The sequence below is a fragment of the Bombyx mori genome, chromosome 18 (genome assembly GCF_030269925.1).
Source record: "Bombyx mori chromosome 18, ASM3026992v2".
Lineage (NCBI taxonomy): Eukaryota > Metazoa > Arthropoda > Insecta > Lepidoptera > Bombycidae > Bombyx > Bombyx mori.
Window position 1 is genome coordinate 6258966 of NC_085124.1, and position 14231 is coordinate 6273196.

Genomic DNA, 14231 nt, shown 5'->3' on the forward strand with positions numbered 1-14231 from the left:
ACATACATACATGACGCAAAAAAAATCTACATTTTATACTGTAATAATGAAACGGACAAAGACAATTTGTAATTGTTTTTTACTAGACCTCTTTTTTTTTCAGGCAGGGCGCCGAACCTCATGCCAGGCTTCCGCGCCTAAGTGGCTCGCGGGGACTTTTTACAACTTTTTTTTTGTTCATATTAAGAGATTTCTCAAGGCATCGGAGCCGACCAAAAGCCCCAGTCGTGCTCTTCAAGAGGGGTCACCCTTCCGATAGCACTTTGAGTATCTCATACAGTACAAGCGCGGTAACAAAAATCGCTCCATCACCCTCTTCAGCCAGCCTATATCGTAGGCCTCAAAGCCCAAACTCCTAGGCGTCACCTTCGACAGAGGAATGACGTACCGCACATTAAAGCAGTCCGCGATCAAGCCACGTTCTTATTCGGAAGACTATTCCATGATCTGCAAACCGAAGTAATTTGTCCCTTCCCAATAAGATGACGACACATTACAAAACTTGCATAAAGTCCGGTCGTAACTTATGCAAGTCTAGTATTCGCCCTCATGGCGCATTCACATTAGCTCTCTCCAAGACATTTAATCTCGTTTTCGCAGGATAGCCGTCAAAGCACTGTGGTACGTGAGGAATATAGATTTTGCGACGACCTAGAATTAGATTCCATCAGTAAATCGGAACACTTCTTCGAAAAACACTATAACACTTTTACTGTGGCAACAGCAAATTACATACCCAATCCAGACGACGAAACCATAAAAAGTCGCCGTCGCCCTAATTAAGTCATTTCGCATCCTCCCGATCCACTCTCGGTGCTTTTAGGCATTTCAAGCACCGAACACCATTCTTGTCGATCACGTCGAATGCGAAAAAGGGCGATGATTCAGCGAAGCAGTGCTTTTGCTAGGGCAGATGTAAGCACAGTCACCCAGGCTGAGATCCATGAGCTCACCTACTCGTTCGGTGTCGCTAGTATAACCTCATCATCATCAGCCCACAGTCGTCCACTGCTGGACATAGGTCTCTCCCAATCCACACCACTGAGCCCGGTTTTCGGCTCTCCTCATCCACTTCTTGAGTAGGTAAGTTCACGGGGCTCAAACCGGAGTGATGCTAACACTGACCCTAGCAAGAGCAGTGCTTTGCAGAATCTACTACCGGATCGGAAACGCGACCCACTGAGAAAATCGGGCGAGAAACTCAGTGGGCTGTGTCTGTGGGTTAAACGTCTTCTGCTGCGCGGTCTCCACTCGACAACCCGTCTGCTCCAGCCATCGTCAGTTCTACGGCATATATAGTATAACCTCAATAGGTAGATAAGAAATAGCATCGGAAGTTGTTCGAATAAGCCATACGTGTGTCACAGAATGAGGTATTTGCTTAGTTCGCAGACGGGGTGGCAATGAAAAAAGTTTCTCAAATAAAAATCTCCTCGCAAAGCCGCGGCCCATCCACGCGGAACACCCCACGTGTTCCGCTGACACCGCCTTTATTATAATACTACATTTTCTGAACCAACAGTGATCTTAACGAAATGGAATAATTTGTTCATTTCTTTATTGTTTATTGCATGATTTCATTATTTTTAGTATTTATGAATCCAGAAGAAGATTGAAGAAGAAGAACCCATTGATATGAAAAAGATATTATGAATCACTGAAAATTTAAGCAATAGATATTCTTCTTCTGATTTATACATGATGATCTCAAAAATCTTAAACACATTCAATTTGCGCACGACATACTCCAGATATCGAAGGATTCAGAGTAGAGTCATGATAGCGAATCAATTAAGTTACAGATAAATTAGGATATCAAAAATCATTACTATCCAAGACATGTAATGTAATATAATTGTTAGTTATGTTTAACGACATTTTTTTAAATCTACCACAAAGTAATTGATGGATAGTGTATTGTATATAAAAGAATATATTGTACATATATTCAAAATCTCCTTATTCATAAGCTCTTAATGCTAAATCGATCGATTTGGAAAGTAAAACATGCAAAGATAAGGAAATTAATAAACTAACATAACTAACATGTAAAAAAAAACTTATAGGTAACTCAAGTGAAGGATATAGATAGCTTTATAATAAAATATTCGTATACTCATCTTTTATCTTTATTTTCACTTCAATTGTTTTTAGTAATGGTCAAGCAGAACAAAATTTTATGCAGGTGCATTACATTAAGATTTATGATGACCGAGCTTAGCTCGGTTTTTTTTTGATAACGCCATCTTCTTGTGTCTTTAAAGCGGTTAGTTGCCCTCAATTAAGAAAAATAGTATTATTATTATTCGCCAATAGATGTCGCGAAGAGTTGATTATTGAAAACACGAATAAAACAACATTTTCTGAAAATAAATCGTAGCTAGATCGATTTATCGCCCCCGAAATCCCCTGTATACTAAATTTTATGAAAATCGTTTTAGCCGTTGGAATCGTTTCCGAGATTCAGATTATATATATAAATATACAAGAATTGCTTGTTTAAAGGTATAGGATAACATTAAATTGCCAGTCAACAAAATCTCAGTTGCGTAACACTTCATTTTGAAATACGAAATCCTTTTTGTTTCCCCCCAAGTGAGATGCGTTCACTTTGACGTGAAGGCTCCTTTTTAAGATCTAAATATAAAAGGGCGTTTCAAGTTAACTAAAATCAGAGCGGCATGAAATTTGTCACGTGCATATTTGAATTGAATATGCAATTTCGAAAAGGGCACATCTCTGAAAATGTAAAATGTTTAGGAAATGAAAAAAACTGATTATTTTCTAAAGCAGTGTAAAATTTAAAATATTAACTTTTGAGATATTATACATTTTAGTGTTAATTAGCAATTGAAAATTACTGGTATTATTTATTATAAAATGGTATTGAATTATTTTAAAATTACTAGAATTATTATAAAACTAGCGGCCCGCTCCGGCTCCGCTCGGGTCTTTAACAAAAATTTCAACGATATTTGACGTTGTTATATTTTTAAAAATAAAAGAACACTTATTGCGGCATGACTATAATAGTTAGACATATTATGCTGTCGTGACTCTTTTTGTAAATAATAATGTATTCTACCCAAGTCGTAGTGCATTATTTTATTCTATCATCAATAGTTTTCGCAGGGCACGCGATGTAATTAAATATTTTAGGTAATTTTTTTACTTCTTGGGTTACATTATTGGAGTTATAGTAAGGATCCATAATTTTTATCAAAAAAGATTATAGCCTATGTCACTCGGGAATAGTGTAGCTTCCAAACAGTGAAAGAATTTTTCAAATCGGTTCAGTAGTTTCGGAGCCTATTCAATACAAACAAACAAACAAATCTTTCCTCTTTATAATATTAGTATAGATGCAGGTAAGCCTCAAAACTACATGTATATGAAAAAACGTATTTGACAAAATATGCGACATGTGCCCTTTTTGAAATTGCATATTCAATTGAGTTGTATTTCAGAAAATAACTTATGTATTATTTCGTCGAAACTTTTACAATTGTATGTCTTGAGATTAATAAGCTTAAGACTAAGTACTCTTCGATGTGTAAAATATTCAAGACAACAATTACCCAAAATGTTGCCAACAGAACCTCAGAATACTGTTGATATTGATGGTGTACAACCTATGGTACATGTTTCTTTATGATATTTGGGTATGTACATAAGTTGCTTAGCTTGTTACTAAAAAGCTTATAAGAATTTGATTTTATTTACTTGTTTAAATTTTAAAACAAAATAGTGATATTTCACAAATATAGTGATAATAATAAACAACAGTCGTACCTAATGATTTTACTCATTACTTTTTACATTGTTAGTCTACTTCGAAAAAGCGGTGAGACACGATAACCCTCTTATCGCGGCCGCCGCTAATTACATACCGACCCAGACGACGAGGCAACGCAATGCCCATCCGAAACATGTCTTGTCGGATTCACTCTCGGTGCATTTAGGTACTGATCACTATCCGCGTGGAACTTGTCGTTTACGACAAGCGTACTAACATAGCAAACTGAGTTTCTCCGCGGATCTTCTAAGGGGGACGCTTTTCCGATCAGGCTAATGTTAGCGAATTCTCTCAGGTTGAGTCCGCAAGAAGCTGAAATTGCCTCTAAGGCTACCAGCGAATAGGCAGGGGAATGAAAATTGTAGTTGTGTACGGTATTCTATTTGGTATATTTCCGAGACCCCAAAACACTTAGAGGGCCAAGGCTTGGGCGAAATCCGCCTCGCTGGCACCCGCTCGAGCGCGGTTGGCCTGTGCGTCTCTCATGCGCCCCGCCACCTCCTTCTGCCAGACGGTCCACTCGCAGAAGTCGAGCATCGCCTTCCACGAATCGTCGTCACCGAGCATCGATGCCGTAATACTCGGCAACGACAAGTCGTTTCCTATTTTTGCGACGAGGACACGGCGCTACCGCTCCCGTGCGGGGCAGGCGACGAGCGTGTGCTCCGCCGAAGGATCGACCAGCCGTTTGGACCATGACTCCAGCACCTGATGGTAACCATCGTCGTCGCAATATGGTCAGCTACTCGCTTATGGAATTCAGCAAAGCCACAAGCGTAGCCATGCTTGAGTTCTGTTTCCTCGTTTGTATTGTATTTTTACGTGTGTCAGCTGTGTTATGCAGTTACACCAATGTTTTATATGAATAATTAAGAAAAATTATCTAGATAAATTTTAAAAACACTATTTTAAAGGCGATAGTCACGAGCTTGGTGTGAGCTTTAAGCAGTGTTTATGCATAAATCATAGACAGAACAAATTTATTTAATTATGTAAATGTTCGGCAGTCGCCGTACTGATTTGATTATTGAAGCAATTTACTAAATATTTTTCCATTGACTTCACTAACATTTTAACTGAAACAAGATCATACTAAGTATTCCTTTGCTTACAATTCATGTAGAATTTCATTGTTTCAAATTGTATTATGTGACTGTTTCGAGCCGAACTGAAACCATTATTTTCTTGAATACTTCATGAGTAGACAACACAAAAAGGTCGACAACCTTTTCGACATTTCCGCAGGTTGCTAGGCAACGGGAACGTACACAAACAAGCATATGACAATTCAAACTTCACATATCTTATTTCAAGGGAATAAGATGCAAAAGTAATGGTTTATGTCAAAATCAATAGAAACTAAAAATACTTTAGGAATTTGGGTCAAATGGTGCATGGCGTATGACGTCGCACATAATTACAATAAAATCGAATTGATATCGTGTAATAAACATTAAGATGGCCGTTGAAGCAGACGTGTTCTGGACTGGAGACCACGTACCGGTAAGCTCAGCGTTGGGCGTCCGTCACCTTGTCCGTTGGACCGATGACTTGCGGTGATATGCTGGGAAAGATTGGATGCGGAAGGCGGAGGATCGTTCATTGTGGCGGACTATGGAAGAGGCCTACATCCAGCAGTGGAGAGATACAGGCTGATGATGAATAAACATTAAATGACTTCATTTTATGGCTTCATCAGAAGCTGGGTCGGTTGTAAATCTCCTATTGAGGGCCACGAACCTTCTTTGTTCGATCTTCTGCTGACCGTTTACCTAATCGGATACGGTGTGGTGATCGTCAAAAGACGACCGGGTCTCGAAAAGTTTAGCAGTATAAGACAACGGATTGGGATGGAATAGATGAATTTCACGCAAATTAACCACGGGAATATCTTTGATTTTTTTGTAATGATATATGTGATCCATTGATAACATGCATTGCTATTGCGGAATATAGACAGCGCGGGGAACGCGCAGTGTATCGGCCATCAGATGTTGAGATGACATCGACCATCTGTCTCTAGCAGCGTGTCCATCTCCTGTTTACCATCGCACCTCCCACCATCGGAGCAGATTCACGCATATTATCTGGAACGGCTGCGTTCATAAACAGCGCTTTTCCAGCATTTTTTTTATCACGCACCGTCAGACTCTGGAATTTACTCCCTTCTACGATGTTTCCCGAGCGCTATGACGTGTCCTTACTCAGCGGTAAGCAGCGCAAATTAGCTGTGGTACTGGCGTTGCTGAGCCGTCTATGAGCTACAATTGCCACTCACCATCAGGTGGGCCGTATGGTCTTCTGTCATCAATGCCAATAAAAAAACCCTCCACTAGTGTATTCCCTAACAAAAGTAACGCTAAAGCTAAATTTAATAAGGAATTAAACAAAGATAAATAAAATATTTTGAACTCACGTTTAGTATGCAACATTATGATCCATTCGTGTTTATTTGAGTAAAACATAAAACCGCTGTTTTTTCGCCGACAAAAGACTGACAGCGATAAAATATTTATTTATTCAAGCAACATTAAAACGCATTGATATGAAGGACGCCTTAAAACTCCAGTAAAGTTAACGAGGCCCTTCTAATTGTTTGGAAGTACTGTATTACGTCCCTACCGAGGGAATGATGCACGCTTATTATTTCTCCTTCATTTTTACCGTTTAATGGTATGAGATGATATTTCATAGCTATAACCATGATCGTCCATATAGATGGCGAGTAGTATTAGAAAAAATCAAAGATAAATTTCGCCATATCTTTTCCAAAAATTGTTTTATCAAATACATTAAAATACCTATGTAATATATTTACATTTATCTAGTGAAGTCCGACGACTGCACTTATAGCTAATTATATGAGCTTTTTGTAACTACTCGAGGATCTGCTATCTTATTTTGATGGGATTATGACAAACCCTTCCTTGAAGGGCAAACTATAATTGTACAATGTTGAAATCAACCGAATAAACGGTGTGGAACGCAGGCTTTGAATCTAACCATTTGATATACATACTTATTAAATATACATTTATCATTAACGACAACAGTACAAAAACTTACTGCTCTATAAATCCAGAAAACGTATTTTTTTTTAACAAGCGTCCGGCCCATCTGATGGTGATCGTCGCCGCTTATGAACATAGGAAATGCGAGAAGCAGAGCAAAACCGTTGCTTAGTACCAATTACCTACTATACTCAACTTGGTTTGAACAAGGGCGTATCATAGCGCTCAGAAAGCACTGTGGAGGGAGGTTCATTCTGTTCAAATCTGAATGGTACGGGGCAAAAAACGTATCTATATAACGCACTGTGGCGTTGCTAGTAGATATCTAGAATCTGTTTCTCTGTTTTTAGATCTAGGTAGATTGTCTGGACTTTGTTGCGAGAACGGGGAGTACAATGATGAAAAGTAAATCACGGTATTAACTCAAAAAAATTACTCGGAATACCAATTCTCGTGGAATGTATTATGAATTACATTCTTTGTGTACTAATCTTATTAAATAACTAGCTGTACCCGTCCGTTTCGCTGGGCATTTAAAATTAACATTATTATTTCTCACGCCCACAAAGATTCTCATCATTAACGCCCCCGCAACTGGTGTTGGGAGTCCAACACTCATATAAATATTAGCCTATCCGTTAAGTACATGTATTTTCTACATGGATACCAAGTTTCAAGTCAATCGGATGCATGGTTCAGTAGTTATAAAGGAACATCCGTAAAACCCACTGTAGATTTATATATTAGTAATAGATGAAACAATGTATACACATAGACATAATATCAAAAATATTAGAAATTCCTATCAGATACAAATAAAATTACATTTCTTTTCCATATTTAATGCTGTCGTTTTATCTTCAAACTTTGATAGTACTACAATATGCAAATTCCAACGTTATAACTGCAAGTCCCCGGAGAGCCGCTTTAACACTCCGCTTCGCTGTTTATGAATAATGCGTTTCGGTGTTGCGACAAAACGACTAACATTTTTTTTTTGTATGTATAATTTACTACAGTTCTTGAGTTTTTAGTTAGATTGAATTCTTTTGTAGCATTTTCTTAAATAAAAAGGCGTATTGCGCAACACAGTGTATGTGAAGTGTTAAGAAAGGATTCTCGATAACGATAATACGTAATAGGATACGTAATTTTTCACATTTCTTAATATGATGTTATAAAGGAAAAAACTCTGGTACAAAAATAGAAACCGGGCTTTGCAGGGTACCCTAGACTTTGTGCGGATAATTTAGGAAAACAACAAAGAACAGAACTTACTTAAGCAAGGAAGCTTCTCTTGAAAATATCGTTAGCGCGATTCAGGTTCTTGTTAAATATCTTATATGTTCGATAGCTACCGTCATGCTAGTCCCCTTTAAGGCCGGATGTCTTGCCAGTGTCGATGCTAAGATTGGCTTGGATGCATTGGTCATGACGACTTGTCGTGATGGGTGCTGTAGTGAAATTTGAAATCGAGATTCAGCGGATTCAGTGTTAGTTTTATAAGCCCTGCGATTAGAGGCCTCTGGAATAATCGTATTATAGTACCCATAATTGCGAATATGGGATGTCAAAGTTAACAGCTCTGGGATATTTTGTTTATTGGAATCCATATTCCCACTTGTAAATAGCAGCGACTTCATGAAATATGCACTTAATAAATGTCAGAACAGAACGTATGAAAATAGTGTTGAACGGAGTATTAAGATGTAAAGTGAGAGAAAACGGTAAGATGGCAGAATAGAGTGACGGAAAAAAGCGAGATGGCGAAGATGATTCGAAGAGATTCGATCGAGATCGATTCTAGACGAAGAGTTTTATGCGCCACGATCCCAATTCTACATAAATATGAAAATGTGTTGTTATTCCGCCTTATTTGAGGCATTACATAAATTGCTTATACTGTATGTTGTGCCCAAAAGCAATATTCTAATTGTTTAAAAATCAAATGCAAACGATCTACCAAAATAATCAGCAGCAACCCGATTAAAATCTTACCATTATTCTTACAACATGATTCTCGAAAAATTGTTGTTAGCAATACTGTACGTTATTTGATAAAAAGTTTTAGAATAATCCCAAAAGTCGACAAAACAAGGCGTGAAAGTTATTAGGAACAACATCAGAAAGCTCGTTAGAAGTTGTCAAAAGTCAATTACGTGTTTGACGGGTGTTAAAAAAAATGAATATCTTGGAGAATTATACGATTCGCAAATATTTGGATTTTGGAAACGATTCGTGCACCATTAAATTGAACTTTGATATAAAATAAACTAAATAAGAAACATTGAAATGATACTACTTGAATATGAGATGAATGTGAGCAAATTTTCAGTACAAATCAATTGTAGTAACTAACTGTTCAACTATAATGTCTTATATTCACTATAAAACGAAAATAATATAGAATATAAAAACTAGTTCCAGAAGAAGACTATTTCTCTAATTCATTAATTTATAGAAGTATGTCCTGTCCCTATCTCTGTCCCTATGTATGCTTAAATCTTTAAAACTACGCAACAGATTTTGATGCGGTTTTTGAAGTGAAACTTCCTTATCGGCGTTGGAAAAAAATTTACCGTCACATTTTTCGGTTACGCGTCACTTTTTTCCGTTACGCGCCATCTGTTTTGTATTCATGTCTATGATAATAAAATCCTTTTGTTTAAACTTTATCTAATTTAACTTTTTTGTATTCATGTCTATGATAATAAAATCCTTTTGTTTAAACTTTATCTAATTTAACTTTATTTAACCAATTTCTAGAAAGTTGCATGTAGATCATTTTTCGAAAAATAAGGCCATAAACAAGTTTCACTTCTTACGTGTGTACACTAGTACACGCACACATTTTTTTTTTTAATAGATAGAGTGATTGAAGAGGAAGTCTTATATGTATAATAACATCCATTAAATAGTGGAGAAATCAATAATAAATTACAGTTTCCGAAGCGAAGCGAGGGCGGGTCGCTAGTATAACATATATTTTATTCATTTGCTACTATTTATAATATACAAACTTTAAAAATTTATCCACATAAATCGAAATTGCACCGATTGAAATAAAAGCCAAGAAACAAGCAGTAATCGATACGAGATATCGATCAATCGAAAGTAACATTCGATAAACGAGTTTGTATTGCAACATTCAGCAAATTAACAAAGTTGAGATATTGATGCCGTCGACGGGGAATTTCAGAATAGGTTTTTTTTTCTTATTAAACAAGACAGAGAGAGACACGGTTGATTTGTTTTGGTATTTGTTATTTCTCCCTGTACCATCGATTGTTATTGGGGTCCTTTGTTTTCTCTTTGCTTTTGTAAACTGACGGGAAAAGTTCTAATTAATCGTTGCGTCAGACGTCCCTACGTATTTATTTTCCTTTTCATGTTGCTTATTCGTACCTCAGCATTTCTAATCAGCGACTAGACTAGATATAGAAGCTGAAAGCTGAAACTATGAGGAGGTATTCTCTTAGTGAAGTTCCAATAACAGCTCAAAATAAGGTGCGCCGTGCATAATCTTTCATTTTCTTTCTTTTTTTGCTTAGATGGGTTGATGAGCTCACAGCCCACTTGGTGTTAAGTGGCTACTGGAGCTCATAAATATCCATAACTTAACGCGCCACCCATCCTGAGATATAAGTTCTAAGGTCTCAAGTATAGTTACAACGGCTGCCCCACCCTTCAAACCGAAACGCATTGCTGCTTCACGGCAGAAATAGGCAGGGTGGTGGTACCTACCCGCGCGGACTCGCAAGAGGTCCTTACCACCAGTAATTACGCAAATTATAATTTTGCGGGTTTGATTTTTATTACATTTTGATTTTTATGTTATTCTTTCACCGTGGAAGTCAATCGTGAACATTTGTTGAGTACGTATTTCATTAGAAAAAATTGGTACCCGCCTGAGATTCGAACACCGGTGCATCGCTCGGCACGAATGCACCGGACGTCTTATCCTTTAGACCACGACGACTTCAGAATCCATATCAATAAAATGGAATAAAGTTTAATCGATAAATGTAATTGCATGTTGAAAAATCGACATTATATTACATTGCTACGTCTTTTTGAGCTTCGGTTACGGTAACAAAACAACAGATAACTCGAGTTGTGTAGAGGAAGCGTCGGAACGCGCGGCGCCGCTTCACGCCCCTATCGGATATTGGATACCGCAGCACCGCACTGCAGAATACAAAGCCTATCGCGATAATTTTGTTTATATAGTCACCATTTCTATTACACCGACTTGATGCTCTATTGGATAATATAACGCTTTTCTTCTGTTTCCAGTACTGTTTAACTACATTGTTGCCTGCATTCGGCCTGCTTAATGGCGCCCGGGACGTTGGTGTTTGTGGCCTCCTTGACAATGTCCGTCCACCTGGTTGGCAATCTTCCTCGACTTCTCTTTCCTTCCAGGCCGAATGCAGGCAAAATTGGAGGAAGCTGGTGCAAAAACTGGACCAAGGTGGTCACGGCCCTCAGTAATGAGGAAACGACAAAGAAGAAGAAGAAGAAGAAGAACTACATTAATTGTTTAACTACATTTCGTGTTTATTGACTTTTGAATCGTCAAAAAATATGTTTGTACATATTATTATATATATTATGAATTTCATGATTCAATAGTTCGATATAGTCACACCCCCGATTACTCTCTTTAGTCAATCCATACCCTGGGCCAGGAAGGTCAAGTACCTGGGCGTTACCCTGGATGCATCGATGACATTCCGCCCGCATATAAAATCAGTCCGTGACCGTGCCGCGTTTATTCTCAGTAGACTCTACCCCATGATCTGTAAGCGGAGTAAAATGTCCCTTCGGAACAAGGTGACACTTTACAAAACTTGCATAAGGCCCGTCATGACTTACGCGAGTGTGGTGTTCGCTCACGCGGCCCGCACACACATAGACACCCTTCAATCTCTACAATCCCGCTTTTGCAGGTTAGCCGTCGGAGCTCCGTGGTTCGTGAGGAACGTTGACCTACACGACGACCTGGGCCTCGAATCTATACAGAAATACATGAAGTCAGCGTCGGAACGGTACTTCGATAAGGCTATGCGTCATGATAATCGCCTTATCGTAGCCGCCGCTGACTACTCCCCGAATCCTGATCATGCAGGAGCCAGTCACCGTCGACGCCCTAGACACGTCCTTACGGATCCATCAGATCCAATAACCTTTGCAATAGACGCCTTCAGCTCTAACACTAGGAGCAGGCTTAGGGACCTCGGTAACCGTACTCGTCGAACTCGACAAAGAGTTCGCCGTGCAACCTAACCCATGAATCAGCTCGCTGAGTTTCTCGCCGGATCTTCTCAGCGGGTCGCGATTCCGATCCGGTAGTAGATTCATTCGCGAAGCAGCTACTCTTGAGTTGTTAGGTCTCCTTCGGAGGTGCTCGGGTAGCTGTTAGCAAATCCCACCCCTCCTGGCTGAGCCTTTGCTCGCCCACCTGTCCTGGTGAAACTGGAAAGGCCTCCGGGCCAACAGTAATGCTTCAATCATAAAAAATAAAAAAAAGTTCGATATAGTTTGTTTTGTTCTATATTTCACATTTTGTAGGTGGGTAGGCGGCGGAATTTTAGTTGTAGATGTCTATGGACTCCGGTAACCACTTAACTGTGAGCTCGTCCAACCATCTATGGAAATCAAAAACAAAAAAACAAAAAAAAAAATATCCCAAGCAGATTTTTCTTTTGACGTAATTCACTAGAGCTGGTTTTCCCTTGATACTAAAATTATAGTTGGAAAAAATAATCCAGCAATAGTACGCAAGTAATTACAGCGTTATCAAGCGGATGTCGGATGCGTGGTCAGCTCCAACACCTAAAGCAGGAAATCAAATGTGTCAGATGCATTCCATTTGGTCGTTTGTACGGACAAAATTAAACGTCTGTCCACTCTAAATTGATTTTCTGTGGTCGCTGCTTGCCAACCAACCGATATACCACAGAAATTTGATTTATTTCTGTGCGATGTATATCATCTGAAATTAATTTGGCTTGCAAATTTGCCGTTTTAATTTAAAACAAAAATATTTACAGTAATCGAATTAATAAAATATCTTAATAAATATATAAATGAATAATCTATTAAAATAATATCTATAAGGATAATATATGAAAAAAAAAGTTTATATAAATATCCTCTATTTTAAAATTATATTTAGTTTGCCTTTAAAACTCTTCCAAAATTAATTTACTATAATTGCAATATTTCATGTATTTGTTTCGCAGTATAATGATTACAGAAAGAAAGATAATATGTAACATATATACAGGTATGACATACAAAATATTTTACTTTCAATAATAATATTATACCTATATTTCACAGCGCACAGGTCCGACTCGCGTGGAACATTGTTCCCATCTTTGGGCCAGGGCTCCCAAATACCAGCTACTTTCATTTAAATCCATAGGAAAGAGGAAGTCCGAATTTTGAGAAATCCTTTTTCAAGATTTTTGGCATCTCGGATACGGAGACATACGGAGGAACTTAAGTGCTGTTTGTGTTTTGTACCGAATGTTTCACGGGCAGTGCTCTGAGAATTTGTTGGAGATGATCCCGGGATTTGTTTTTTAAATTTCCCCGCCCGTTATGAGAGAACAACACTACCAAATTATCTAGAAATATTGCGTTCTTCCGCAGTATGCAGTTTGGGTTGAGCTGAGCGGAAGCATGGCGGGATACCTAAAAGCACCGTTAGTGGATCGGGAGGATCCGAAATGACGTGTTTGGGGCGACGTCGACTGCTTTCCATTCTTTCCGCAGGATCGGGAATGTAATTACCGGCGGCCACGATGAGAGGGTTCTCGTGTCGTGCCGCTTTATCGAAGTGGTTTCAATTGCATTGGAGTAACAATGTTCTTATCCATACAACTGTAATATCTCATATAATATTATCCATTCATCTTGAAAGTTGTTCAAATAGATTTTATTTTTGGATTAAGAATTAGGCTTAGAAGATTAGGGCTTACTTTCATATAGGAGCCTCCGTTTCTCTCGTCGCAGTGTCTTTTAATGTATCGTTGGCAGAGGTTCGACATTTTCCAACCTGAAAACAAAAGTGAATTATATTTAGTAAAAGTAGCTATTAATTTACTACTAGACGTGCTCTGCGGTTCTAACCTTCCTAAGCTTGTAATTCAAAAAGAAAACTAGTTACATATAAATATTAGTTTGTGTCAGTCACGCTCTGGTCCATAAAATACAAGGCGATTTAGAGAACCGTCATCCAGGCTCCAATAATAAACCATTTTTAAAGAAATTATGCAAGACTTTGCTTACGCTTACATTTTTTGTTTTTGTTTTATTTATTGTCTAAAGACAGCAGTACAAAGATATATTTACATCTTAATCACAAGGTTCGTATTAATAATACCTAATAATTTGGAATTGTATACCAAAAT

The 14231-nt window shown here is 38.1% G+C and overlaps 1 protein-coding gene across 4 annotated transcripts in view; it reads right to left on the reverse strand.

The window, feature by feature from the left end:
* The window catches only part of LOC101743268 (protein sprint), a 276135-nt gene that overhangs the window by 226471 nt on the left and 35433 nt on the right, over positions 1-14231 (reverse strand). For all 4 annotated transcript variants that reach the window (XM_038017335.2, XM_062673629.1, XM_062673627.1 and 1 more), the window contains exon 2: positions 13800-13876. In XM_038017335.2, the coding sequence (XP_037873263.1) occupies positions 13800-13868 (69 nt within the window). In that variant the 5' untranslated portion in view covers positions 13869-13876. The remainder of the gene's footprint in view (positions 1-13799; positions 13877-14231) is intronic.